This window comes from Musca domestica, unplaced genomic scaffold (genome assembly GCF_030504385.1).
Source record: "Musca domestica strain aabys unplaced genomic scaffold, Musca_domestica.polishedcontigs.V.1.1 19, whole genome shotgun sequence".
NCBI classification, from domain to species: domain Eukaryota; kingdom Metazoa; phylum Arthropoda; class Insecta; order Diptera; family Muscidae; genus Musca; species Musca domestica.
The window spans coordinates 10,055,271-10,082,358 of record NW_026712245.1 but is presented as its reverse complement, the minus strand read 5'-3'; the positions used below and the strand labels follow the sequence as shown (position 1 = coordinate 10,082,358).

Genomic DNA, 27,088 nt, shown 5'->3' with positions numbered 1-27,088 from the left:
ATAGAAATTTGATAATGAAGTCTCTGTTGGCATTTGGGATTGAGATATGGAGTTGGTTTTAGAAATATGTACGAAAAGTACTAAATAGTCCTATATTTGGTACAATTTGGTATTGGGTAAATTGATAGTGCTTGAAATCTGAAATTTTGAACTATAATTGTACAAAAAGTGGTATCAGTACTTAAGATTTGGTAGTGGTTTTGAATATATATACTACAAAAGTACTAAATTCCGTATGGCAGAAACCGTCAAATTTTATATTGCGACACCTGTTTGTGTCTAGTATTGTGTTATGGAATTTATTTGCAAGAGTACGAAAATTATACGAAAAGTACTAAATGTTAATAAATTTGGTAATAAGGGAATGTATGGAGCTGAAGTCCCGCAATTTGATATAGAGGTGTCTGTTGGTTTTGGTTTTTACATATTGAGACGTTGAAATAGTTTTGGGCCGACAATTGCATGTTGGTTCATTGTGCTATGATTTTACTAATATTCTCCTCAGTATACTTCAAAATGAAATATTTTGAAGACTTCTTGGTGTTAAAGGCAAAGCGGAAAAAGAAGATCTTAAATAATACATAAAACCATAAAAGTCTGAAAATTGAGTACGATGCATACATCGATTACATTTTACGGTGGACTTTTCGCTGACGAAGTAGCAGGCACTTGCTAGTCCTAAATATTTATTAACTACAAATTATAAAGTCCAATCTGTTTAAAAATTGAATATTATTTTGAAAAAATATTATTTTTGCTATTTTGCTAAGAAATCGAAATCTTTAATTAACATATTTACATTTATAACACTCTCGTGGTAAATGACATTGTAACGAACCTTAGAAGCCAATAAAGAAAATTCACTCACCTCACATTACTCGACCAATGGCCAATTGTGGCCATTTGGCTTAAACGTATGCAGATCAGACGTTACGTCAATGTCTGACAAAACACCTCATTAAAACAAAGGTATCTTCATTTAATTTTTTTCCCCCGTTTTCATGCTCACAGTAATCCGATGCCGGTCTTAAATTTCCATTAGAAAAGATCTGAAAGAGATACACAAACGCACAAACACGAAATAATAAAAGATGTAAATTTCAATTTTCAGTTGTTTCATGACAAGACGAGAAAATTCAAAATTCAAAAGTGAGCAGCCCCAACAGTCAAGTCAGGCCAAGCCGAATTTAGAATGATACGTTTTTTTTTTTGTTTCTAATTCTGCTAAGCTTTGGCTAATTTGTTTATTATTCGCGTAAAACATTTTGGAAAATGATGCTTATTAAAATTTATTGGACATTTGCAAATGAGCGGCGACTAGATTTCTTCATCAGCCTATAATACACCTACGTGGCCGGACAGGCACACACGCATACACAGAGACACATGAAGTCAGCTAGCCATTCTCAAGGTTTGCAATAACGTCATGGCAAACAAATCATAATGAAGCTAAAACAAAAAGAAAAAAATCTTTCCTTTTTTCTCACTCTCTCTCGTTAAACTTGTTAAAGTGCTCGAGGTTTCTTGTTTTCTGTCTATTTTTATGTTCAGCGAAATGGAAAAAATAAAGAGAAACGAATGGAGGCAGAGAAATGCAATTAACACAAAATGTTTGAAGCAGCGGCATTACGTGCCCACTACAAGTGCCCCCCACACACACACACATACACACCTACACATGGACATGTACACTACTCGAGGAAAAAAGGATGCACTACTTCGGCATAATCTAGGGTTCCTGTTTTTTTATTTTTCTTGAGACGAGCATTTTGACGTAAAGCTCTTTAGCACGTTATTTCCTCAGTAGTGCATTGCTGGCAAAGCGTTCATTAGCGGTTCTGTAGTTGGATGTGTTCGCACAGCAACAACAACGAAATTGTAAAAGCAAATTATCCTTTTTATGTTTTTTCAATGACAACGGAAAAAATAATAACATTTTACAGTGGTTCTGGAGGACGCGAAAGTCCAGATTCTAATTTATATTTATTTGATTGTCAGAGGATAATTGCACACAAACCACTGTGTCCTATTAGCTATTATGAAACAAGTTAAAAATCAGTAAGTTCGGCTGGGCCGAACTTTGAATGCCCTCCACCAATTGAAACGAATTTGGAAATAAAATCCTTAAAAAATTCTGTTAACATTTTAAAAATACCGAATATAGCCGTTATATTGGGGTCTATACGACGCGGACCTACATAGGCATTGTTTGTCATAAGCCATTATCATATTCAAATTCGAAATTTGAAATTAACGGTGAATAATGTAGCCAAAATCATCAAAATACCGTACATAGGGAGGTACCGTTATATAGGAGATATACGAAGACCTGGACCTACATAGACAATTTTCAGTCACAGGCTGTAGCATCCAGTACGAACTTCAAATACGACATCTCAAACAATTTCGGTGAGTATTGTACCTAAAATCGTCAAAATACCGAATATAGGGAGGTACTGGTATATGGGGCCTATACGAAGACCTGGACCTGCATAGACAATTTTCTGTCACAGACTGTAGCTCCCATTACGAACTCTAAATGCGTAATTTGAAACAATTCCGGTGAATAATGTCGCTAAGATCATCAAAATACCGAATATTGGGAGGTACCGCTATAGGGGGGCTATACGAAGAGGTGGACCTGCTCAGACAATTTTCTGTATAAGGCTGTAGTATCCATTTCGAACTTCAAATACCAAATTTGAAACAATTCCGGTGAAAAATGTCGCTAAGATCATCAAAATACCGAATATCGGAAGGTTCCGTTATATGGGGGCTATATTAAAACGTGGACCTACATGGCCCATTTTCAATACCAAAAGTCCTGCAGACATAACATACATTTGAGCAGAATTTTATCATCGCTAAATCGACATAGAATTTTATGCTGATCAAGATTTGTGGGGTCTAAAATGTGTATTTCGAGGAGCTACAAACGGAATGACAAACTTAATATACCCTCCATGCTCCAATAACACAACACACATACGAATTCAAAAGAATTATCTACGAAACATGTTTACACAAATGTTACATTTAATTGCCAACATTGTCGTGTTAACGAGCTACAAAATTCTTACGCCTTCACAACAGCCAGCCATTATCCTTCGCCAAGTCTTACAGCCATTTCGATGTGTGTTTTGCTTTACTTTGTCCTCTGTTCTTCTCTCGTTGGGAAGCACTTAAAACATCCGTGTTAGAATGCGTTAAGCAGTTTATTTGTGTTGCTTTTCTCATCCTTTTATAGCTGGTGACGTGTTCGTCGTCGTTGTTGTTGTTGTCTCTAAAGCTATTAGGGTTCTCTAGTGGTGGATTTTAAGTCTATTTCCGGCACAATTATTTGTACTTGGATTCAAAACATCAAGTGATAAGTGGCTCATTGTGTGTTGGAGTGTGGACACACACACATATGGGAAGGATGTCTCTGTGTGTGTGTGTGTGAGTGTATAATATTTACTATAATTACATAGCTATAATTGTGACAAAGGACTAACAATTAGAGAATTGTGGTATGTCGTCGTGTTGTTGAAGAAATGACAGAAAATGGTTTTCTTCTCATTAGCTAGAAAATACCCACATGGAGAGGTTCTTTGAAGAGTTACAAGTGGGGTTCTCTTTAGTTTTCAAACTCAAATTTTACAATTGATGTTATTTTTATTCTCTAGGGGTACATTGAAGTGTTCCAATTTGTGTAACTCATCGAAAAAAACCTGGGTAAAATTTTAAGTCGATTTAGGTGTGTCCGCTCGTCTATTGTAATCACACTTGCATCTAAGCGATGATGGATGGCTATCGATGTTCTACAGTCAAGTGAAGTTCGTATTTGAACTAAACAGACAGCACTGAGCTAGGTCTTAGCTTCCCAATGGACCGTTTGGATGCTATATTTAACTATTTACAACATATAGAGGTTAATTAGGGTCGAGAGATCGAACAACTTTTAAAAAAAGATAGGAAATATTGACACATTTTCTATAGCATATTATAGTACGGGTCAATTTTAGATTTTGCGCACATATTTTAACTAACATATTGCCCTTAATTTGTGATTTTGGACCCCGTTTGAATAAGTCCTGCACATTGATTTCAGGTATTTTGAAGGGGTTTACCTCCGAAAAACTCGCTCAAATTTATACAAAGAATTAAACTCAATTGAATTCTAAAGAGCGAGCTCTTCTGGGAGCAGAAAGAAAATGGAGCAAATCCCAAATTTTCGATGTCGCTCGAATAGGGGTGAGCCTGTTTTCCTAATTTCTGAGTGGGAGCAAAATTCGCTCAAAATCGAGAAGATTCTATCGCCAAGCTCTCTTTTAAGTTTATTCACCAACCAACTTCAGACTGCTGTCATTTCTAAGCCACTTGTCCGGCAGCTGTTAATATTATTCCAGTGACAGCTCATTATATTTTTTACAAGCGTACAAGGCATTTTGGTGAGAATTTTCCAAAGAAAAAGTTATTCGTGATGGAATTCAAGCGTGATAGTGTGATTTCTTTATATTTGGCATTTGGCTGGAAAACCACAAGTGGATATCGTTAGAGCAATCCAGCATTTAAATGTGAATAAATCTTTTGTGTCGCGTACTATCGTTCGTTACCGTGATACTGGTCGCGTAGCTCGACGTCAAGGAAGTGGACGGAAGAAAACAGCAACATCAGCTGAAATGGTTCGAAAAGTAAAGAAGCGACTTGATCGAAATCCGCTATGCAGTGGCCGAAAAAGGGCTCGTGAGCTGAACATATCGCAATATTCCATTAGGCAAATATTGAAAAATGAGCTCGGAGTAAAGCCATTGAAATTCAAAAAAGTGCAAGAACTTACACCGCAACAGAAATAAAATAGACTCGAAAGAGTTAAAAAGTTGCTTTGCTTGGCCGAAAGTGATTTTCTCCGATGACAAAACATTCGTTCGGTCAGCTGAAGGTGCACATTACCTTCGGTTGGCCACCAGAACTCAAGCGCCGACCATGGTGATGGTGTGGGCCGCCATAACAGCACTCCGCTCGTGTTAATCGACCGTGGCATCAGAATAAATGCCGAATATTATCGCAAGAATATTGTGAAGGGTGTATGAGAGCCTTGGGCACGCAGACCTTGGACATTCTAACGGAACTGAGCACCATCGCACTCAGTACGCGCAACCTAAGAATGGTTACAAAATGAGGTTCCTCGCTTCATTTCCAGCGCACAATGGCCACCAAAATCTCCGGATACCAATCCGTTGGACTATTGTGTCTGGAGTATTTTGGAAAGCAAGGTTGGCACTAAAAAATACCAAAGTGTCGGTCACCTCAGGCAAGCGCTTCGCCGGGAATGGGTCAAAATACCGCAGAGCAACATTAAAAATTAAAAAAAAAAAATTAAAAATATTATCGTTGCAGTTTTTTAATCTCACCCCGTATATATAAAATAAATATATCTTAGTTATTCTGCTAATAACAAGAACCGCTGGACTGATTTTCACAATTCTCATCAAATCGGAATAGTCTATTGCAAGAAAAGGATAAAGGATATTTTTGTTAATTTTTTTATCCTTTGGCATATTTTTTTGTCGCATGCGGTTTTTTGCAATTATCGTCCGATTCTCACGAAATTTTGCATGGGGTACTGTTTGGGTCAGAATTAAAGACTCTTGTGTTGTAGATGTACATTTAAGGGTTCAAATGGACCAAAAAAATTAAAATTTTCCTGATTTTGCAGTCGCTTTATAGATCAGACATAAAAACCAATCGACACGGAAAATTTCTTGCGGTTAGAGTATAGGACAGGGCAGATGTCTAGAATTTTGGATAACCATTGGATTATATTTAGTTGAAATATGGACTACAACTTTTGTGTGAAATTGTTTTGAATACCTAACAACACGACGGAGTGCGCAAATATTGAGCAAATACCTCTAGTCAAAAAGCTAAGGGTAACGTCTGGGCAGGGCTCAATGACATCATTTCAAAAGCGAATTTTTCCAAATTTGATTTTCACATAAGGGGACTTTCAAGATTTTGTAGTGTTGTAGGGTATCACTCCTACTTGTTTTAATTTAAAAATATTCTGCAGTAAATAATAAATCTTACAAGAAAAATTTTATTTCTGAGAACCTGAATTTCGTGAGGAAGGAAGTCCCATTCATTGCTGTTTCATAATTTTAAGACAGAATTAATAATTATATAAAATTATTTTAGGATCCAATTTTTTATACATTGCTTGAATAAATTGAATTTTTGATGAAATATTATTTAAATAGCTTTAATCGCAAATCATTACTCGCAATTCATACATTATTTAAGGATGAAAAACGCCCAATCCCAATATCAAATATTCGAATCCAAGGTCCTTTTATAAAACCACAAACGGAGTACTCTGTAACACTTATTATCGGCTAAATTCGCAACAACAATTGCTCAAATTTGAAACTTCCGCTTATAATCTATCCTTTTAAAAATAATATTTTTAAAATGGGTGGGTGGATTCCTAAGCCAAAGAAAAGTGAGTAATTGAAAGACCGAAATTGGCATAGCTGAAAAGGAAACGGAAAAGTGAACAAACACATGATACCTGATATCAAATTTCAGACAGACGTTTAGCCATAAATTACATTACAAAACTTCCCAACAAGTTCCGAACGAGTCGTAGAGCGCACAAAACAATTTTCATGATTTCACTGATGCCACAACCCAACCACCGCAAAGCACGGCTGCCACAAATTATGTAGACATTAAATGAAAAAAGTACCAGGCTATTTTTTATTTTATTACATTATGATTCACCACCCACCGCCCCGTACTCCGCACAACCCTCAAGTGGCATGATGTTATTTCCCAACAACTCACTTGACTTTTGTTGTCGTGGAAAATGCGAACAAAAGAAGTTGGGCATACGTGGAACAATACCCTTGTCAATCTTCTTCGCGTGAGGGAATATGGCAACAACAACAATTTGGCAGTTATACCATCATTTGTTGGTTTTGGGCCGAAGGACGTCGGCACTCATTTTGTGTCAGAAATTGTGAAAAAGGACCAAAACAAATAGAAACAAAAAACATCCAAATGTCAGTTCATAAAATGCTCTATTTACAGCGATTTGCTTGACCAACATGACTGTGGCCTGTCCGAAGATGAAGTGTAAATGGTAGATTGACTCAAGTTTAATGTACAATAATTGCATAATGTCAAAATGACCAGTCAAAAAGGAAAATAAAATTCCATTACAAATAATTGTTGGATTTCGGAGAAAACAAAGGAAAGACGTCGACTGTATATCCCAGCTGGGGGATTCATAAAAAACAGAATATTATTTCTTAAACAAAAATTCCTTGAAAATCGAGAGTGACTCGAGCCAGCGAATTTCTTGGCACTTGTCGTTGTAGACGACAGTCAGTCCCATTTCAGAATCCTGCCAACCACCTGACAGCAACACGTGTTCGAAGGATGAAAATTGACATTCGCTGTTAAATCCAAATTAAATTCAAAGTATCAAGTGTCAAAATTATTGTTAACAATTACATTAAAGTTTATGTTCCCACACCTCTCCCAGAGAGCTTTCCCACCAAGACATTCGATACAGTGATACAGTCCATGGGATATCCTTTGCCTGAGTGTGTGTCACTGTGTGTGTAGACTGTCATGGGTAACTGATGTATGTTCGATTCGGTTGTAAAATATATTAAGAAATCTCAAAGGATTTCTTTCGAACATGCCAACAAATATTTGGGTTGTTTTGAGAACTGTTGCTTAAATGTGGCAGGCATTTCTTCTGCAGCAGGGTGTTGGTTATGATATGTCATTTAAAATAATCTGAGAATGTAAATTTTCATAAAATATAATCAAATAAAGCTTAACGGTCGGGGAGATGGAAAAAATGGAATATTAGAAGACCTTGGAGTTTATACTCCCAGAGGGAATTGGGCATAACGTTAAATTGTCGAACAAAGGGAATAAAACTGGGGACATTATGAATGATATTTAGCGCGGAACATGCGAAATTTAAAATTTAGAAAGGAATACTTCTAGTGAAGGGAAAGGACAAAAGAAAAATTGGAGTAGCCGAAAATCTTGAAGTTTCGCACGTGAATTCGTGTGTTAATTCGAAATAAGACTAGCTTTGTAAAAATGCGTACTAAAATGTACCAACAAGTACTAAAATATGTGTTTCTGTGGTATAGCTTCTGTACCTTTTGAGCAAGAATTTTAAGATTTCGCATAAACCACTATCGAGACGGAGTACACCATGAGCTGTTACTTTTAGAAATTCGTACTTATAGGTACCAAAAAGTACTATATAGTGATGAATTCTTAAATTTAGTTAATAGTTTTCTCTAACTTTAATAAATTGTTTCAAAAAACTCGTACATTTTTGCTACAAAAAGGTATCAATTGCACTAAGTGCAAAAGATAGATCTTAAATTCTGAAATTTGGTTTAGGATCACTTTTGGTATGAAGTGGTTAAAATGATGTATAAAAAACTGCTTAAACGCACTAGATCAAAATTAGTACGATAACTTTTAGAGGTACTAATTGTGGAATTTTGAGTCCCAGAATTCTGAGTTTTTTTCTGTAGATTCGGCACTAAAAGGGCCAATATTAATCAGTTATATCGAAGAAGAAATCTAAAAAATGGCATGAGAGTTACCTCTGGTGCGAAGTGCGCATAAATGGCCCGAATCCCATAAAATGTACTGAAAACGGTACTTTAAGCGCTAGATAGGTGAAAATTCGGATGTAGGTACGAAAGAAATTCGTACGAAATGGTACTAAAAAGTACTACACTTTTTCAGTCGAAGCCAGAGTTCTTAAATTTTGTGGGCAGTTTTGTCTTTTTTATACAAAGATGCTCTAAGAAACCTTACATTTTTGGTACACTACAAATATGCTAAAAATTGCATTAAGTACCACTTCTGGTGTGGAGGGATGAAAAAGTTGTATCATAAGTCAATATAACACCACAATTTTACTTAAAGAGCTTATGTCGAGTTTTTGAAAAAATTATTCTTAAAGGTTCTAATTATAAAACTAGATTCAGAATTCTTAATTTTTGAATGTAGTCTTTGCTAACGATAATAAAATGTCCTGCGACTTTCGATTGACAAAAACCTTTTTAGGTACAAAAAAGGGCCAAAAGCGCAAAGGAGCAAGAGTTTCTAAGATTTCAATAAATTAATCTTTTATATGTAATTTGTACTAAAAGGTACTAAAAGTGCTGCATATGATAGGTGTGAGCCGAAATTATTGTATTTTTATACCCTCAGCCTTTTGGATACAGAGGGTATATACTACCAATACGACCAAAAATATAAACCAAAATAACGGTTTTAGACCCTAGGTATCTTTGGACCCAATCCATTTTAGAACATTTGGAGTCGTTCTAGGGGTGTCCGACCGTCTGTCTGGCTGGCTGGCTTGTTCACAAGAAAACTCTCGAAGAGAGTATCAGATTTGGTCCAAACTCGGAGGTGGGTAACATCGGTCCACTCTTTCTGGTACCTTCCTCACAACAGGGTCAACAATTTGAATGATTATACCCTCAGCCATATGGCTAGAAAGCGTATATAAGCCCTAGTAGGTCTCTTTGGACCAAATCTGTTTCAGGAAATTTGAAGTCAATCTAGCTATGTTCGTCCGTCCGTCTGTCTGTCTGTCTGGCAGGTGTGTGTCCAAACTTAGTACATCGTAATATTATTATCAAACTTAGATCGAGTTCGGATATGGGCAATATTAGTCCACATTGTCTGGTACCTCCCCACAAATGGTCAAAATTAAAAAAAAAAACATGTAAAAAAGTATCGGTCGGTTTTGCAATATCTGCAAAGTTGGCGCAAAATCGGAGCATCCTTTCTCTTTCTGTGCAAAAAATATATATTTTGAAAATGTCGACCTTTTGTGGGGGAGGTACCAGAAGGAGTGGACCGATATTGTCCATCTTAACACCAGACCTTGGGTTAATATAAATATTGGGATGTGTGATTTTTGAAGACAATCGAACCCTTACATCACATTTTATGAGACTTGTAATTATTCAAAATTTTGTCCCTTTGTGGGGAGGTACCCGAAAGAGTGAACCGATATTGTCCATTTTCGCACTAGACCTAGCGCTGATGGAAATATTAGGATTTGCACAGTTGGAGCAAACTCATCCTTTCTCTTTCTGTGCAATAAAAAATTTTCTTTGCAAATTTTAACATTTTGTGGGGGAGGTACCAGAAGGAGTGGATAACCGAACGTTAACTTTTTGAATAACCAAAAACATCATAAAATCCCAAATAAGAATCTGGTTCTGTTCGTATTTCACACATCCCAATATTTTTACTAACACAAGATCTTCTGTGAAGATGGGATATATTGGTCCACTCCTTCTGGTACCTCCCCCACAATTTTGTAACAATTTTGAGTGATCGGACCATTTCTTCTGGCACATTCCCCACATAGGGTGCAAGATTTTGAAAAATATAACACTAGATATATGAAAGCGAAATAAGCATTCAACTTTCTTCAAATTTCACACATCCAAATATTTTTCCGAACACAAGATCTGTTGTGAAGATGATACATATCCGCGAACCCCCTTTGGTACCTCACTCACCACAAAGGGTCACAATTTTCAATACTCTGTCATAACTGCGAAACAAGTCAACAATTCTTTACAACTTGCTACATCTAAATATTTCTCTCAAACAGAATTCTGAGATGAATTTGAAATTTATGATTTCGCATAAATCGGATATAAATGTTTGATTTTCTTGTAATTTTGCCCATACCAGCATTATTATCTGTCTTACAGGAAGTGTGAAAATGGAATACTTCGATCCACCGGGCATGGCCTCACTAAAATTTATCACATATTTGAAATAAAGTGAAGGAAGTAGTCGATATAGTCCAAACCTGGCACGTCGTAATATTTTTATCATATTTTTTGAAGTCCGATACGAAGTGGACAATATTGGCCCATTCCTTCGGAACCTACTCCAAAGAGGGTCAACAATTTAAAAATTTTACAAAAACTTTTATTTTTTTAATAATTTTTGTTTTGTATTAAATTGAATTTCTGAATTGTACTAAAATTCAGAAATTAATTAATTATTAATTTAAGTTCAACCATTTTCTTCCTTTTTATACCCTCCACCTTGGAAAGGAGGGCATATTAACTTTGTCATTTCGTTTGTAACATCCTTAAATATTCGTCGTAGACCCCATAAAGTATATATATTCAAAATCAGCATAAATTTCTAAGTCGATTTAACGATGTCCGCTGTCGGTCTGTCTGTCTGAGTCTGTCCATCTGTCTGTTGAAATCACGATACAGCCCACATTATTTGACGTAGAGCGCCAAAATTTAGCAGAGCATTTTTTATTGTGTCTAGGATGGTTGGTATAGAAAATGAGATATATCGGTCCATGTTCTGGTACAGTCCCCATATATTATGCCACATTTTTTCACGAATTTTTCAGAAAATTGTTATTTGTAGGTCATAACGGGTCTCTGTGCGTGTGGCAAAACATTGCATGTATGGGTCCACGTTTTGGTATAGCCCCCATATAAAGGTACCTCCCGATATTCGGTATTTTAATTTTTTTGCCACATTTTTTCATGGATTTGTCTATAAATTGGTATTCGTTGGTCATAATGGGTTCCAGCTCCGGTGGCGAAACATTGCATGTATAGGTCCATGTTTTGATATAGTCCCCATATAACGGAACCTCCCAACATTCGGTATTGTGATGACTTTTGACACATTTTTTCAAGAATTTCTCTGAAAATTGGTAGTTGAGATCATAATGGGTCCTAGTTCGTGTGGCGAGTCATTGTAATTATAGGTCCACGTTTTGGTATAGCCCCCATATAACGGTACCTCCCGATATTCGGTAATTTGATGATTTTTGCCACATTTTCTCACGGATTTGTCTGAAAATTGGTATTTGTAGGTCATAATGGGTTCTAGCTCCTTTGGCGAAACATTGTATGTGTAGGTCCACGATTTGGTATAGCCCCAATATAACGGTACCTGCCGATATTGGGTATTTTAATGGTTTTTGGCACATTTCTTCCAATGTTTACTTTATCCTAAGGTGGTGGGTATCAAAAGTTTGGCCCGGCCGAAATTAATGTTTTTTTACTTGTTTCAACATCAAATTGGCCAATGCTTTCAAGTCATCGTCGCTTTCTGGAAATTCGAAATAAAATATTTTCATTCAAACTCAAATTTTCATATTCTCCAAAAATTGAAAGGACCACTTATTGATAACAAGTCTTCAATTTGTTCAAAATTCATGGCATATGGAAAGCAAATAGAGCGGTATCACCTCCAGCAAAATGAGCTGCAAATGCATTGAAGCGCAGCCAAATCATCCTCGTCATCATCGCTGCTGTTTACAAATGTGCAACATTATTACAAAGGCGGATTGAACACCAAAAAAACACCAAAAACAAAACACAATTTGGGAGAGGGTGAATATGTTATTACAATGATAAATAAACAACTGATTATTCCAAGGGCCAGATCGAAGGGGTCTTGTGTTAAGGAAACGTTTAAAAAAACAAACACTTCAAACTTTTTTTCATTTTTTGTCCGGTTTGCCACTGTGTCGAAAGTGGCAAATGTGCGTAGCTGCTCGGCAGTATTGCCGAGTGAATGGAACAGATGTGTTAATGCTAAGCTTATTTTCGGCCAACCAACAACAAACTCTTTAGCTCGATTACCCTTCCTGGCATGGCCTTGGGCGTTTTGGGCTCTCTGTGGTATGGGTTATGGGCTAACCACAAACACTCATTGCGGGGTAGTTGTGACACCCCTTCTTCGGGTATTTATCAAATGAACATGTTTAGGAAGAACAGAAAAAAGAGACATCATCGACATCGGCATCCTTTTGCCAAGCAGTTGTACGCTGCACAGTAGCACAACAGAGGGCATTAAAGGATTACTCCACCAAATGCAATTATCCAAATCTGCCAGACCAAACAGCAAATGGGTTGGAATGGCACAACTTTCTCCCTTTTTGTGCAGCAAAAACAAAATAGAAATTGAAACAACCAGTCTAAGGAGCAAAAATCAAACAGCCAGCCATGCACCAGCTAGCGAATGAGCTAGGCCTGTAGACAACCCCTTTTTCGCTCTGCTGTGTGGCCCTAGGCTTTGCTATTGGTTTCATGAATATTAAATTCTTGGGCAAGGCAGCAACTATTATTTTTTCACTTAACGTCGGGCGAAAAGGACTTGGAACATTTTTTTCCTATGATAGCCTTAGAAGGCCTCAAGGAATTCCGTCTTCTGGTCTGTATGGTGTTTGTGGTTAGTGGTAGTTGTTGTAACATATTTTCTGTTTTGTTGCTGCTGCTACTGCCAGTCATGCCTGATTTCAATGATTGTTATTTGACAAATTGTTTAATGATCCGTTTGTTTATTAGGGTATTATCCTGAATTATGGTGTTGGATGATGTTGTTGAAGGACCATGGAGAGTGGGAGGAGGGGGTGTGGTAGTTTTTTTTTGTGTAGAAAGGGAAATTATAGATTTGATGACAATTGCAAATTATGTTATAAGAGGACTAATTATTAACTGGTTGAGGGTTGAGATGTCAACAGATGGGTAAACAACTATCATTTTTTGAAAAAATACTTGGGGAGATTGATTAAGCTTCGTATTCGTCTGCAGGTAAACTTCTAATGTGTATTAATGAGCGTTTTTCAAAAATGTCTGGTCTAGTTTACAAAAAATAATGACATAATGTTTCTGTTGCAAAGGACTATTTTTCGAGAATTGAAACTATAATTTCGAAAATGGTGACGTATAGCAGGACAGTCATTCAGTCAGACCATATGTAAAAGTAAAATTCCATAGAAGTCTTATACAACATAAAATTCCAATAATCTGTGCAGTCGATATGTTACAATTTTTGATTCAAGATATTGACAATTTTTTATGGAAAACTTGGCACAATCAAAGAAAATTTATAGGTAAGAAATAAATGTTCAGAAAAAAAATTTTCTATGAAACGGAAGAGTGGAGGGGTCGATTCCAATGTCATAATTTGATCGACTTCGGAACAGACTCCGAAAAAAATAAATAAAGAAATAAACGTCACTATAGCTTCCGAACGAAGTGAAGTAGTTTGATAAAATTTATTAAGAGGTGTATCAGGTCTGCAGGACTTTTGGTATTGAAAATGGGCTATATCCCTTAAAACGGCACCCCCCGATATTCGGTATTTTGATGATTTTACTCAAATTTTTTAATGGAATTCTACACAAGGAGTACCTTCTAAGCGCTTTAACCTTCCCCCGATATTTGCTATTTTGATGACTTGGGCGACTTTTTTTTAACCGAAGTTTTTTCAAATTTCGTATTTAAAATTCGTAATGGATTCAAGAGCCTATGACAAAAATTTGCGTATGAAGGTTCGCGTCTTCGTGAATTTCGTATGTGAAGCACATAATGGGTAGTACAACCTACGGTGAAAAATTGTATATGCAGGTCCATGTCTTCATATAGGCCACATTAACGGCACCACACATAAGGTCCACAAAATCGTATACCTCGCGATATCCGGTATTTTGATGATTTAGAGTTCCTTCTGAGTACTTTACCCTCTGAAAAAATTGTTATATAGGTCCACTACATCGTATAGCCCCCGATATTCGCTATTTGAATGATTTTTGGAACATTTTTACCGGAATGGTTTTAAATTTCTTATTTAATGTTCGCAATGGGTAGGAATTACAGCCTATGACAAAAAAATGTGTATGCAGGACCACGTCTTCGTAGAGACCCCATATAACAAGCTTGTATTGAGCGGTATTTTTTGACGGAATTTTAGGAAATTTTTCAAGTTCCTTCAAATTAGTCGATGGTATTTTAGCTGTATTTTTCAAAGTTTTTTTTAAAAAAATTTCATATTCCTTCCCAATGGTGGGATGCATTCAAAGTTCGGCCCTTTAGTACTCCAAATGCACAATTTGTTCAGTTTAACAAAAAAAATTAATCAAAACTTCATACGTCGTTCTAAATTTTAAGGCTTAAAAGCTTTCGCATATATTCAAATTGTTCTTCTTTCGGAAAGAATAGTGGAATAATGTTAACCTAAAATCGCCAAAATCTTTTATTCTGATGTTCACCGACCAATTGTTCTGTTTAAAATAATTTCAACGTATCCATATGTAACCACAGAAACCAACAGTGACCTCAATATCAAATTTCAGAGTTTCCGCTCTATCCAAATCTATCCCATGACCAAATTTAGTAGTATTTTGTACGCATATCTAAAACAATCTACATCTTACCATCCTACTCAATATTGATTCAAAATTGGTATCATTTAGTACGCATTTTAAAAACCATTACCACATCTCAACACCAGATAGTAGACCTCAATGTCAAATTGAGGGATTCCAACTAAATACCTTCACCCAATACCCAATTTAGTGCCGCTTGGTACTTTTCGTACAATTAAAGTACACATTCCCAAAGCCACATCGATGTCTTAACCACAGACACCAACAGCGATATCTATATCAAATTTGAGGATTCGAGCCTCATTCTATCACTCAATACCAAATTTAGTACCATTTAGAATTTTTTTTAACTATAGTACGCACTTGCAAAACCTCCACCACTCACCAGATCAACACCAAGTAACAACAGAGAACTTAATATCAAATTTTGGGCATTCCAGCCTCAATACAAAATTTAGCACTATTTAGAACCTTTCGTACAATTATACTACACATTTCCGGAACCACCTCCATATGTCCAGGCTACACATGAATGGTCACTCTAATACCAAAATTTAGATTTCAAGCACTATCTACTCACCCAATACCAAATTGTACTATTTAGTAATTTTCGTGAACCTGTAGTACATTTTCAAAACCACTTCTTTGTTAGCTGTACCCAAAGGTACATAGTACACTTCTAATCCGAATTTCCAAAAACCCAACCTTAAATTTAAGGTAGATTTTATACGTTTTCAATCAGTCAAAATCACCCTTAATATTTCATTTTTTGAAGACAATCGGAATGATATTTCACATTTTTTAAAAAAAGTTATGATCATTTCAAATTTTGACCTTTGTGTGAAGGTACGACATGGAGTTGGCCGATTTTGTCCAGTTTTCCACCGAAGTCGATGTGAAATTTGATAATATTTAGATTTTCCAAGTTTGGACGAAATTTGAGAGTTATCATACGCGCCAACCAGTCAGTAAGATGGATGGGCGAACACCCCTAGATCGACTCCAAATGTCTTGAAACGGATTTGGTCAGACGGACGGACACCCCGAGATCGACTCCAAATGTCTTGAATCGGATTTGGTTCAAAGAGACATAGGGTCACATTTTGGGCGTATCAAATCTACATTAATAAAAGAGTAAAGTAATTGACTGACGGACTTTACGATTCATCAACGCCCAGAAAAAATATGATATCCTTTCTATTTGAGGAAACAGTAGAGCTCTTAAATTTAGAATTTGGTACTATTTCGATTTGTGTGAACCGATAGAGTTGGAATACTGACAATTGCAAATAAGATTACTATTGTATTGTAGGACTGAGATATATTAGTAGTTTTGGAAATTCGTACTTATGTGTACTAAATGGAACTACATTTGGTATAATTTACATTTTGGGAGAAGCAACAGTGTTGGAATCCTGAAATTTGAAAATAAGATTTCTATTGGACTGTATGAAGTAGGTAGTAATGAACGATTGTACTTTAGTGTACTAAACACTACTAAATTTGGTACAATTTGGATTTGGGTAAACAAATAAGGCTGGTATTCTGAAAATTGGAAATAAGATTACTGTCGGAGTGTAGGATTGGAATATGTAGGTAGTTTTGGAGATTTGTACTTATGTGTACTAAAATGTACTAAATAAAGTACAATGTGTATTTGGGCTAAAAAACGGTGGTGGAATCATAAAAATTTGGAATTGGGATTACTAAGGGGGTGTAAGATTGAGGTATGCAAGAAGCTTTGGGAACTCGTAATTATGTGTACTAAATTTGGTACAAATCGGAATTGTGATGTACCGATTAGGCTGGAATTCTGAAATTTGCTATTGACATCACTGGTGGTTTTTTGGGTTTATATGTGGAGACGTTTATATGGTTTTGGACGAAAAAAAAATGCATGTGGGTGCATTCTGCAATGATTTTACTAGTATCCTCCTTGGTCAACTTCAAAATGAACAATTTCAAAGTTGAAAAATGTTGTATCAAATTGAACCAAATTTATATTTTAAGTACTAAAGAGGCCTAACATGAACTGTTGGATTGAATCTAAAATTTTAAGTTGGACTTTTCCTTTGCCGACGCTGAATCTCTTAGACACGAATGCTATGTGGTGCCGTTACCCATTACTTAGTAATGAGAAAAACTACTGGTATTAATTTTTAATTTGTTAAGAAATAATCCTTTTTTCAATCTATTGATAATTTTGTGGTTTCCTAAGTTTCACAAATAAAATCCCATCCAAATAAATGTTTAATTGTTTAATTAAAACTCTCGATTTACCCCCCAACACTATTCTCAAAGACTGGCATCTTTACTCTCCATCATTACCATCATCATCATCTCTCATCATTTATAACCGAAAACAGAAAAACCCCTTTCATTGAATTACTTTCATATTTCATTGATTATCCTTTCAATTACAACGTATCCTTTCGTTTGCACATTGAACCACAAAGTTCAACAAAAGCAGCAGCAGCAGAAGAAGACAAAGGCAAAGAAGAAACAAAATTACAGTCATTAAAACTTAAACAAAATTACCCAATCAACTTTGCCACAAAATTAATAACAACAACAACAGCAACAACAAAAAAACCGGAGCAATGGCAGCAAATCCAACAATCCCTTAGAGGTATTCTCAGATGTTAGGGGAGGAGAGGGAGGGAGGAGAAGTAACATTTTTCGGTATCTAATCGAGGAAAAGCTATTCCGAAAAAAAAAACGAAGAGAATATAAAACGTAATTTATAAGATTATTTCATTTTGTAAGTAACTAACTAACCAAATTGAAATCGATGACTCCCAAAGGCAACACAAAATGCCATTTCACCTCCCTTTCCACCATCCAACCTCCCCCCTCCCAAACGACACAGAGAAAGAAAATTGCCATTAAAAAACCCGAAAGAAGAAAAATAAAAAACCCCAACACACAACAATGGAGCCTTGGGGCTAAAAACAAAAAAAGAAAACTCCATCGAATTCACTCTCACAACTCGACCGAATTGGGGGAGAATCATGCGCGGCACAACGGGCAAACAACCCCCAAAAAATAGAAATGTATCTGTGTTGGGGTAGTAAAATCTATATACACACACACATACACAGACATCATGGCTCTATGTATTATTCAAAATACAAAAGTAAAAAAAAGGAAACCTGAAAGGATATTCATTCTATGGAGAACAGACAAAGCAAAACCAAAAAACGAAAAAAATACGGAATGAGATGAGATGAGATAAAATATAGGTGGGCGTTACAACCAAAGGGGAACTTAACCACACAAACACACACATAAAGCCACCCACACCAGGACGTTTACATAGAGTGTACTACAGAAAAAAAGAACAAGAAATTGTTACAACTACAGGGAAACTAAATTTATTCTCACAAAAAAAAAAAAAAAACTGAGAGTCTGGAGGAGAAAACGTGAATAAAAAATATACGCACACACATACAAATATAACAAAAGTATGGACGTTTTTTTTTTCTGTTTTTTGAGAAACCTTTCCTCTTCCACTCCAAAATTTTTGGGGTGGTATATCCATGGTGTATATGTATTAGTTACTGCTGTGTGTGTGTGTGATCTAGGGAGCTTCAACTGTAGAGGGTCTCAACTTGATTGCATTATTCTATAAAAACAAGAGCATAATAAAGCCCTTTTATGGATATTTTCTTTATTGTCGGTGCTACTGCTGATGTTGATGCTGCTACTGCTGCCATGGCTGCTTCAAATTGAGCTGCCAACCATTTCATGCTTAAGGCGAACAATTGAATTGAAATACTTCCACATGAACAGCCAGTCGTCAGTCAGGTCTGGCAAAGGAGGACGATGGCTGGAACACTTCAAGTCATATGTTGCTGCTGTTGTTGTTGTTGTTTTTTTTTTTTTGTTTAATATATGCAGATGATTCATGTTGATTGCCCCAATATTACAACCTCTAATAGAATTGCAGTGTAGACACCCATTCCAATTTATTTCTTTATTCGAAATAAAAAAGTATTATTTTGGAATTTTATTGAAATACGAAAAGTATTTTCTACATCGTTATAGTAATATATTATAACCTCTAGGATAGTATGGAGGGTATATTAAATTTGTCATTCCGTTTGGAACACCTCGAAATACATTACATTTTGAACCCCACAAAGTATATATTTTCTTGATCAGCATAAAATCCTATGTCGATTTAACGATGTCCGTTCATCTGTCTGTCTGTCCGTCTGTGGAATTCACTCTAGCTTTCGAACGAATTCAAGTAGTTTGATAAAATATTTCTCAGATGTGTGTTTGGTTTGCAGGACTTTTGGTACTGAAAATGAGCTATATTGGTCCACGCCTTGCCTTGCAGCCTTCGTATAGACTATATTCGGTATTTTAATGATTTTAACAGTATATTTCAAAGTTTTTTATACCCTCCACCATAATATGGAAGGTATATTAACTTTGTCATTCCGTTTGTAACTCCTTGAAATACTCATGTAAGACCCAACAAATTATATACATTCTTGATCAGCGTAAAATTCTATGTCGATTTAGCGATGTCCCTCTGTCTGTTGTAATCACTCTATCCTTCGAACGAATCGAGATAGAAGACTAAAATTTCGCAGACATTTTTTTTTTGCCTGTAGGCAGGTTAAGTTCGTAAACGGGCCATGTAGGTCTACTTTTTTTAAATAGCCCCCATACAACGGTACCTCCCGATATTCGGTATTTTGATGATTTTAGCGACATTATTCGTCGGAATTGTTTCAATTTTGGCATTTGAAGTTCCAAAGAGATACTAGAGTCTAAGATAAAAAATTGTCTGTACAGGTCCACGTCTTGGTATAGTGCCCATATAACGGTACCTTCCGATATTCGGTATTTTGATGATTTTAGCGCATTATTCACCGGAATTGTTTCAAATTTGGTATTTGAAGTTCGTAATGGATATTTCAGCCTATGGCAGAAAGTTGTCTATGCAGGTCCAGAACTTTGTATAGGCCCCACATATAACTGCCTCCCTATAATACCGAATATATTTGACGATTTTAGGTACAATATTCACCGAAATTGTTGGAGATGTCGTATTTGAAATTCGGAATGGATACAACAGACTATAACAGAAAATTGTCTATGCAAGTCCAGGTCTTCGAATAGCTCCAATGTAACGGTACCTTCCTATTTAAAAGTTTTTGATAAATTTAGCTACATTATTCACCGTTTATTCAAGTTTCGAATTTGAAAATGGTAATGGCTTATGACAACAATGTAGGTCCACGTCATATAAATCCCAATATAACGGCTATATTCTGTATTTTTAAAATTTAACAGAATGTTTAACGGTTTTTATTTTTTGGAAATTTCCAAATTCGTTCTAATGGTGGAGGGTATTCAAAGTTCGGCCGGCCGAACGTACTGCTTTTTATCTATTTCTTTTTTTTTTTTGGAAATTTTCCAATTTCTCCAAATGGTGGAAGATATTCAAAGTTCGACCCGGCTGAACTTGCTGCTTTTTTACTTGTTACTTTTAACATTTTACGTACACCTCAGTCCAGAAGAAACTACTAAAGCTAAAATAGGGAAAATTTGCATTAGTGTCACTATTGGATGACATTTTGCTCAAATTCCATTAAAAATCGAATTATCTTCATTCAAAACATAAATAATACAATTCTAATACCCCAAAAAACTCTTTGTTGGGGTAATATAAGTTTTATTCACCCAAAAAGTTTGTAATACCTCGAAATACTTGTTCTGGACCCTCGATGTTATATATCTATCTTCCCATCTCTCCGAGCTCAGTCGACCTAGCTCTGTGTGTGTCTATTTGTCCGTCCGTTAAATTATTATCACGCTACAAGTCTCAATTGTGGTCCGATCCACTAAATTTTGAACGGAGATAGGATTAAGTTCGGAAGTGAAGAGTCTATTGTTGGTGGAGATGATCGCAAAATATCAAAAAGATAAAAGAGACCAAAATCCGATTTATTGATGATTTTGTAATCATTCTATAGATCACAATTAAAGACCAATCGGAGTGTTATTTTTCGTGCAGTTAAAGTTTAGAAAAAGGCAGAAAGCCTACGATTTTGGGTGGTCATGGGATAATATTTAGCGAGTGAAATAGAAAATATTTTTTGCATGAAAAATTCGAACATTTCCCGATGATATAACACAAATAATTGAGCAGTGAACTTCTAAAAATTAGGGAACGAACTTTGATTTTCGGAATGATATTTAAAAAAGTCTAATTATATATTCTGAAAGGAAAACAAATAAAGTTCAGCAGGGCCGAACTTTTATACTCTCCACCAAAAAAAAAAAACGTAAATTATATATTCTGAAAGGAAAACAAATAAAGTTCAGCAGGGCCCAACTTTTATACTCTCCACCACCTTGTTTCTCAAAGTAAAGTGAAATAACGGAAAGAGTAGAATATGCCTACTTAGAATATACATCTGTTTTAATTAAAATAAAAAATACCCAAATAGCGAAACCCATATAATATTCTAATTGGAAATTGTGAAAAAAAAACCTTCGAGAAACCTCAGGTGCCGTTATATGAGGAGTCTACCAATTAGTGGACCTATTTTTGCAAGAAAATAACAGACCTTTCAAAAACCCGAAATGTCAAGTTTAAGCTGATTTGGTTAGAAATTTTGGCAGCAATCGTCAAAATAACAAAAAACAGGGGGTACCGTTATATTGGGGTTATACCAATTAGTGGACCTGGAGTGAATATTTTTTGCAGGGAGAGAAAAGACATACCGAGAACCCCAATTGTCAAGTATCAATTGATTTGGTTGGAAATTTTGGCAGAAACCTTGGAAGTACCGAAAATCTGGGGGTACCCTTATGGACTCCATTGTGATATAAACAAACAGACAGACGGACATATATATATATATGCTTTTTGCGGTTTCTGATCAATATTTCGTAGTATTGCAGATGCTTCACACATTTTTTATTCAGCCTTATAAATTTCCTTTTATTGAATAAGCAGATATTCTCGCATCTGACTTTCTCTAGCTGCTTTTTAATATCTTGTCAGAAATCCTACCAATAATAGACCCCTCTTCTTTACATAATTAGACTACATTATGAGCAAATTACTAAAACAAATTTGCAATCAATTTTACTATCATTTGATAGTTTCTTTACCTCCACACATATCCCAAAAACTAATTTTCTACTCTCAGATCTTAGTTGATTTTTCCTCATAATTTACTAGACAAAAATTTATCCACACCAACATCATCAGACAGCCAACAGCCCATCATCATGTTAAAGAAACATGTCTACAGGAAACGGAAACAGAACAAGAACCGAAAAACGAACAAAATCGACAAGAAAAACAGGATACCAAAAAAACGAACACATCAGCTATGGTAGCTCAGGCACAAGATTTGTTAGCTCTGGCAGAAACAACAAACAAACTTAGGAATGGAGACGAAGTAGATGAAGAAGGAAAATAAAAACGGAAGATAATTTATCATATTGTCATGCATAAAATCGTAAATCGTAAAGCTAATAGTCTCATTAGTCAAGGGGGAGGACGATGTAGAAAACGAAAAACTAGATTTGCACTGCCATACACTCACCATATGACTTCATATACATGTGTATGTGTATTTATGGTGTAGTTGAGAGTGTGTGTGTTTGTGATTACTTTTCGATTCTCTTGGGTAAATTGCGTTGGAAAAGAGGAAATGCTATGGTGCACAAATTGCCCTTAATCCACAATAAAATGGAAAACTTTACAAATCACAAGAACGAAATTGAATTTTTCTTTTAGCAACTCTAAGCAGAACTAACTCACATCTGTGTGTGTGTGTATAATTTTACATTCGCACATCAAATTGCAATTTGCTTTGTTTAACGACAGAGTACATAATGAAATTGTTTTAGTTTGTTAGAGAAAATCTTAATTATGGAAATGTTTATAATATTTCCTGCCACTCATCTTATTCTCATAAAGACAAAGATACAACGGAAATTACAAAATACTAAAACTTCGAAAATTCAAACTCCATCAATATTCGACCCTTAAAAGAATTGTATCTATCGACTTATCCGCCGAAGCTCTCAATAAAACCATATTTTCATAGGGTCTTCTATATCTGAAAATCTCTTTTCTCTTGTCTTTCATTCGTAGAGGTCTTTTGAAAAATATAACAAAAATAGAAGACCGCAGGGAAATATTCTTTCAATCCAAAAAAAGTAAAATTGTCTCCAGCTCCTTCCGAGTACACAAGATCTCAAGACGGACATCCAAAAAAACAACAAAAACAAAAAAGGGGTTTCTATTTATAGAAGCCCTGAAAATCTTCTTCTAACTACAAAAATATTTTTTTTACCAAAGCAATTTGAAAGGTCTTCTCAGTGTAAAAAAACCTCTGAGACCCCAGAAAACCAGGCTGACAGGACCTAATATCAGAATTCAAAAACATCTATCTATGAAAAACCTTTCGATTTTTTTCCACAAATAGACATATCCTTTTCAAAAAAATCTGAAGGGACATCTGTCCATAAAAGTTCTCTAGAAACAAATGATTACTAAAAAGTCTTCTTTTGAGAAAATTAAAAAAATCCCTTATACCCCAAGACGACCTCTGAAGAATTTTCTATTTTAAGAATACCAATAGAATATTATCTATAGAAGATCTATAGCAGGTTAAAACTACATATATGAACGATTCGAATCTTCCCTTCATAGACCCCTTTAGGAAGTCTACAATCCATTCATGGAACACCTTTAGTGGAAAATTTTCTCTAGAAGATTCTAAAGACTTCTTCCATGTATAGAGGTCTTCTATAGTCTAGAGGTCTTCCATGGATAGAGGATCCTTTCAAATTCTTCTTTGAACCATTTAGAGATATTTTAAGGAAAGAAATAGAGGTCTCCTGGAGGACTTCTTGGGATGGAAAGCTTTGTTGGGTCCTTTGATTATTCTTTCATAATCTTCTTTCCCTCAAAGACGTATATAAGGTCTTATAAAATACCTTTAGACCAGAAAAGACGTCTAGAGGGCGGTATTAAATGGGATACCCCATTATATGGTACAGTGAACCCTCTTATAAAGAATATCTTCCCAGGATGTCAAATGGAGCTGGCATTTAAATTTCAAAACATTGAATATTTTTTGTTACAAAATTGGCGATGTTCGACCGCCATTTGTCATAACCTCCATATTTTAGATGCATTTTCCAATCGCATTTGTTTCAATTTGGCCTTTAAGGATTTAAGAGGATATAAACCTTTCTCGAAGAATGTGTTCAGTGTGGGTCCATTATTAGTCCATTGGCGGAACCTTCTTATAATCGAAATTTTGAAAGTATGAGATCAATAATTGTCCTTAGCTTCAAAAAGCTCTCTCAAATTAAAGTAGTGAGTAAAACTCAGTCGAAGCAAGGAACATTGTTAAAGAAATTCTCCAATTATTTTTTCTTTAAGGTCCCATTCACATTTTCAACTTATATGTTAGAATTTAGTATTTTTGGTTCGTAACCGATAGAAATATCTGGGAAAAATATTTGGTATAAAAAGATATTGGCCATCCACCCTGTAATGTTATCGCCAAATTTTAGGAATTTTGATAATTTTCGATTTGTCCGTTATCCAAGTTTTCAAATGGTGCAAGGTATAAAAAGGCCCGATGACATAAATATCCATTTTATAGAAACCCCGTTCTAAACCCTGCCACATTGTTAGCCCCTCTTTCAAAACACTCTGTTGTAACTAACTTCATTTAAGCATGAAATACATTTTTCCTTTTGCAAATTTACTTTCATGCCACCACTCCTCTCCTTAGGTTCTCAGCATCCCTTTTGTTACGCATACTCAAACAATAAATGAAATTCTCGAAAAACTTTTTCAATTTATGACGACTACAAAATTTTTATTTGCCTCGGGGGCAGTCAGGCAATGAAAACAATTGTAATTTTGTTTCTCAATTTGTGGCTTTCTCTGCTACCGAAAAGTAAACATACGAAAAGGACGAACAAGAGATATTAGTTAAATAGATTTCGAGAATTCATTCAATAAAACAAAATATTACAACATCTTTTTTTGTTTAATAACTAATTTGTCTGTTTGCTAACCCGTGAACAAATATTTTTTGTGATTTTAGGTTTGGTTTCAAAATCGCCGCGCCAAATGGCGTAAAGCGGAACGCCTCAAGGATGAACAACGCAAGCGTGAAAATGGCGACTGCAGCAGTGTTTCATTGGATAAGGTAAATAAAAATACAAATAAAACAAAAATAAGCTATAAAAAACCACAACAACAATAATTGATGCTAGCTATACGCATTGCAACAATAATGCAAATGTGTGGCGGAAAATTGATCGGCACCAAAGAAAGGGGATAGTTGCCTTGGGAAAAGGATGTGTGAAGGAAAAAAATAAAAACTGGTGTTTGCAAATCAAAATTCAGGGGTTAAATATTGAATATTAAAGGGGGGTGAAGAAAATATTCCACTCCTCGGCAAACACTCATCCTAGAGAATTGACTGTTTGAAATCTTTTGATAATGGATTTTTTTAAATATTTCCAGCTCCATGACAGCCGTGAATCATCACCGGATATAACCGGTGAAATGGATGACGATGAGCCACATCCTCGCTCCCACAGCCCGGGACCAGGGTCGTCACACAGTCCCCATGGCACAGGAGCTGATTCGGACAATGAACGCCCCCTGTCCTCGAATCACATGAACAGCGGCCATTCTGGCTCCCAATCGATTGGATCCATTAGTGCTGGTTCACCCTCACCTGGGGCTCGAACGCCACGCAACCCCACAAATAGTCCATCAAATTCACGCAATACCGATTCACCCATTGAGGTGGGAGGCCCAATATCATTGGCCACACGTTCAAGTGCCTCCTCAACGGCACCAACAACAACGACAACTCTAAATACAGCGGCATCGAATCATCATTTCGGTACTCACATCTTTGGCTCATTCGGCAGTAGCAGCAGCAACAATGCCATGATGGCCGCAGCGGCAGCAGGAACAAATGCCAGCGGAGGAAATGGCAGTGGTGGCAATAACAATGAAACGTAAGTAGAAAATAGATTGGAATAGAGCGAGAGTAAGTGGGTGGGTGGGGAGAAGGGGGATCAATAAAATGATTATCTGTTCGTTAATGTGAAACACGTGACCAAACAATTCAGGCCTCATTACATTTCGACAAACCCAGCAGCGGCGGTAGCAGTCGCTATGAAACTCTTAATGTATCCGGCGAGCGTGATGTTTCCGCTAAAACTAAGAACGTTATCCGTTTAAAGACTTTTTAACACTCGGTGACTTTGTTGGCAAAACAAACATGGTCCAACGCCGGGGTGCACACGCGCACAGGACGACAATAGATTTCATGTCGTTTTTGTTGTCGTGTTTTTTTTCATTTTTGTGACAAAAGAAGGAAACAAAGAACACAATACGAACGTGTGCCCACCATTTACACAACGAGTCCACAATTATGTCTGGGCAAAAATAACCGCTGCGAAGATTGTTGGAAAAATTCGCAGGAATTTTGATAAATCAATTTGGGGAGAAGAGTATTGGGTCATTTTTGGGCACACTGCGGTGGAAGAAATTCATATGAGAAACTTCTCTACAGGTTAGAAAAAACAGACTCTATAAGAACAATATGAAATCGTTTATAAAGACGGCTTAATATTGGCTTGAAGAACCATTTTTTACCCGATATATATTTATTTGTAACAACCATAGCTTGGTATGACTTAAAGTTTGAAACAAGAGTTGGAAATTCGATCTTAAAAGAGTAAAATACTAAATGGTACAAAAAATAAGTTAAAAGATATCTGGCGGTTTTGCCAAAAGATGTATACCCTCAGTCAAAGATCGTTTATTAAAATATATTTTGACTTGTG

The 27,088-nt window shown here is 35.9% G+C and overlaps 1 protein-coding gene across 2 annotated transcripts in view; it reads left to right on the top strand.

Annotated features, from left to right (window-relative positions):
* The window catches only part of LOC109613748 (paired box protein Pax-6-like), a 115,570-nt gene that overhangs the window by 60,266 nt on the left and 28,216 nt on the right, over window positions 1-27,088 (top strand). For both annotated transcript variants that reach the window (XM_059121269.1, XM_059121270.1), the window contains 2 exons: window positions 25,324-25,428; window positions 25,749-26,254. In XM_059121269.1, the coding sequence (XP_058977252.1) occupies window positions 25,324-25,428; window positions 25,749-26,254 (611 nt within the window). The remainder of the gene's footprint in view (window positions 1-25,323; window positions 25,429-25,748; window positions 26,255-27,088) is intronic.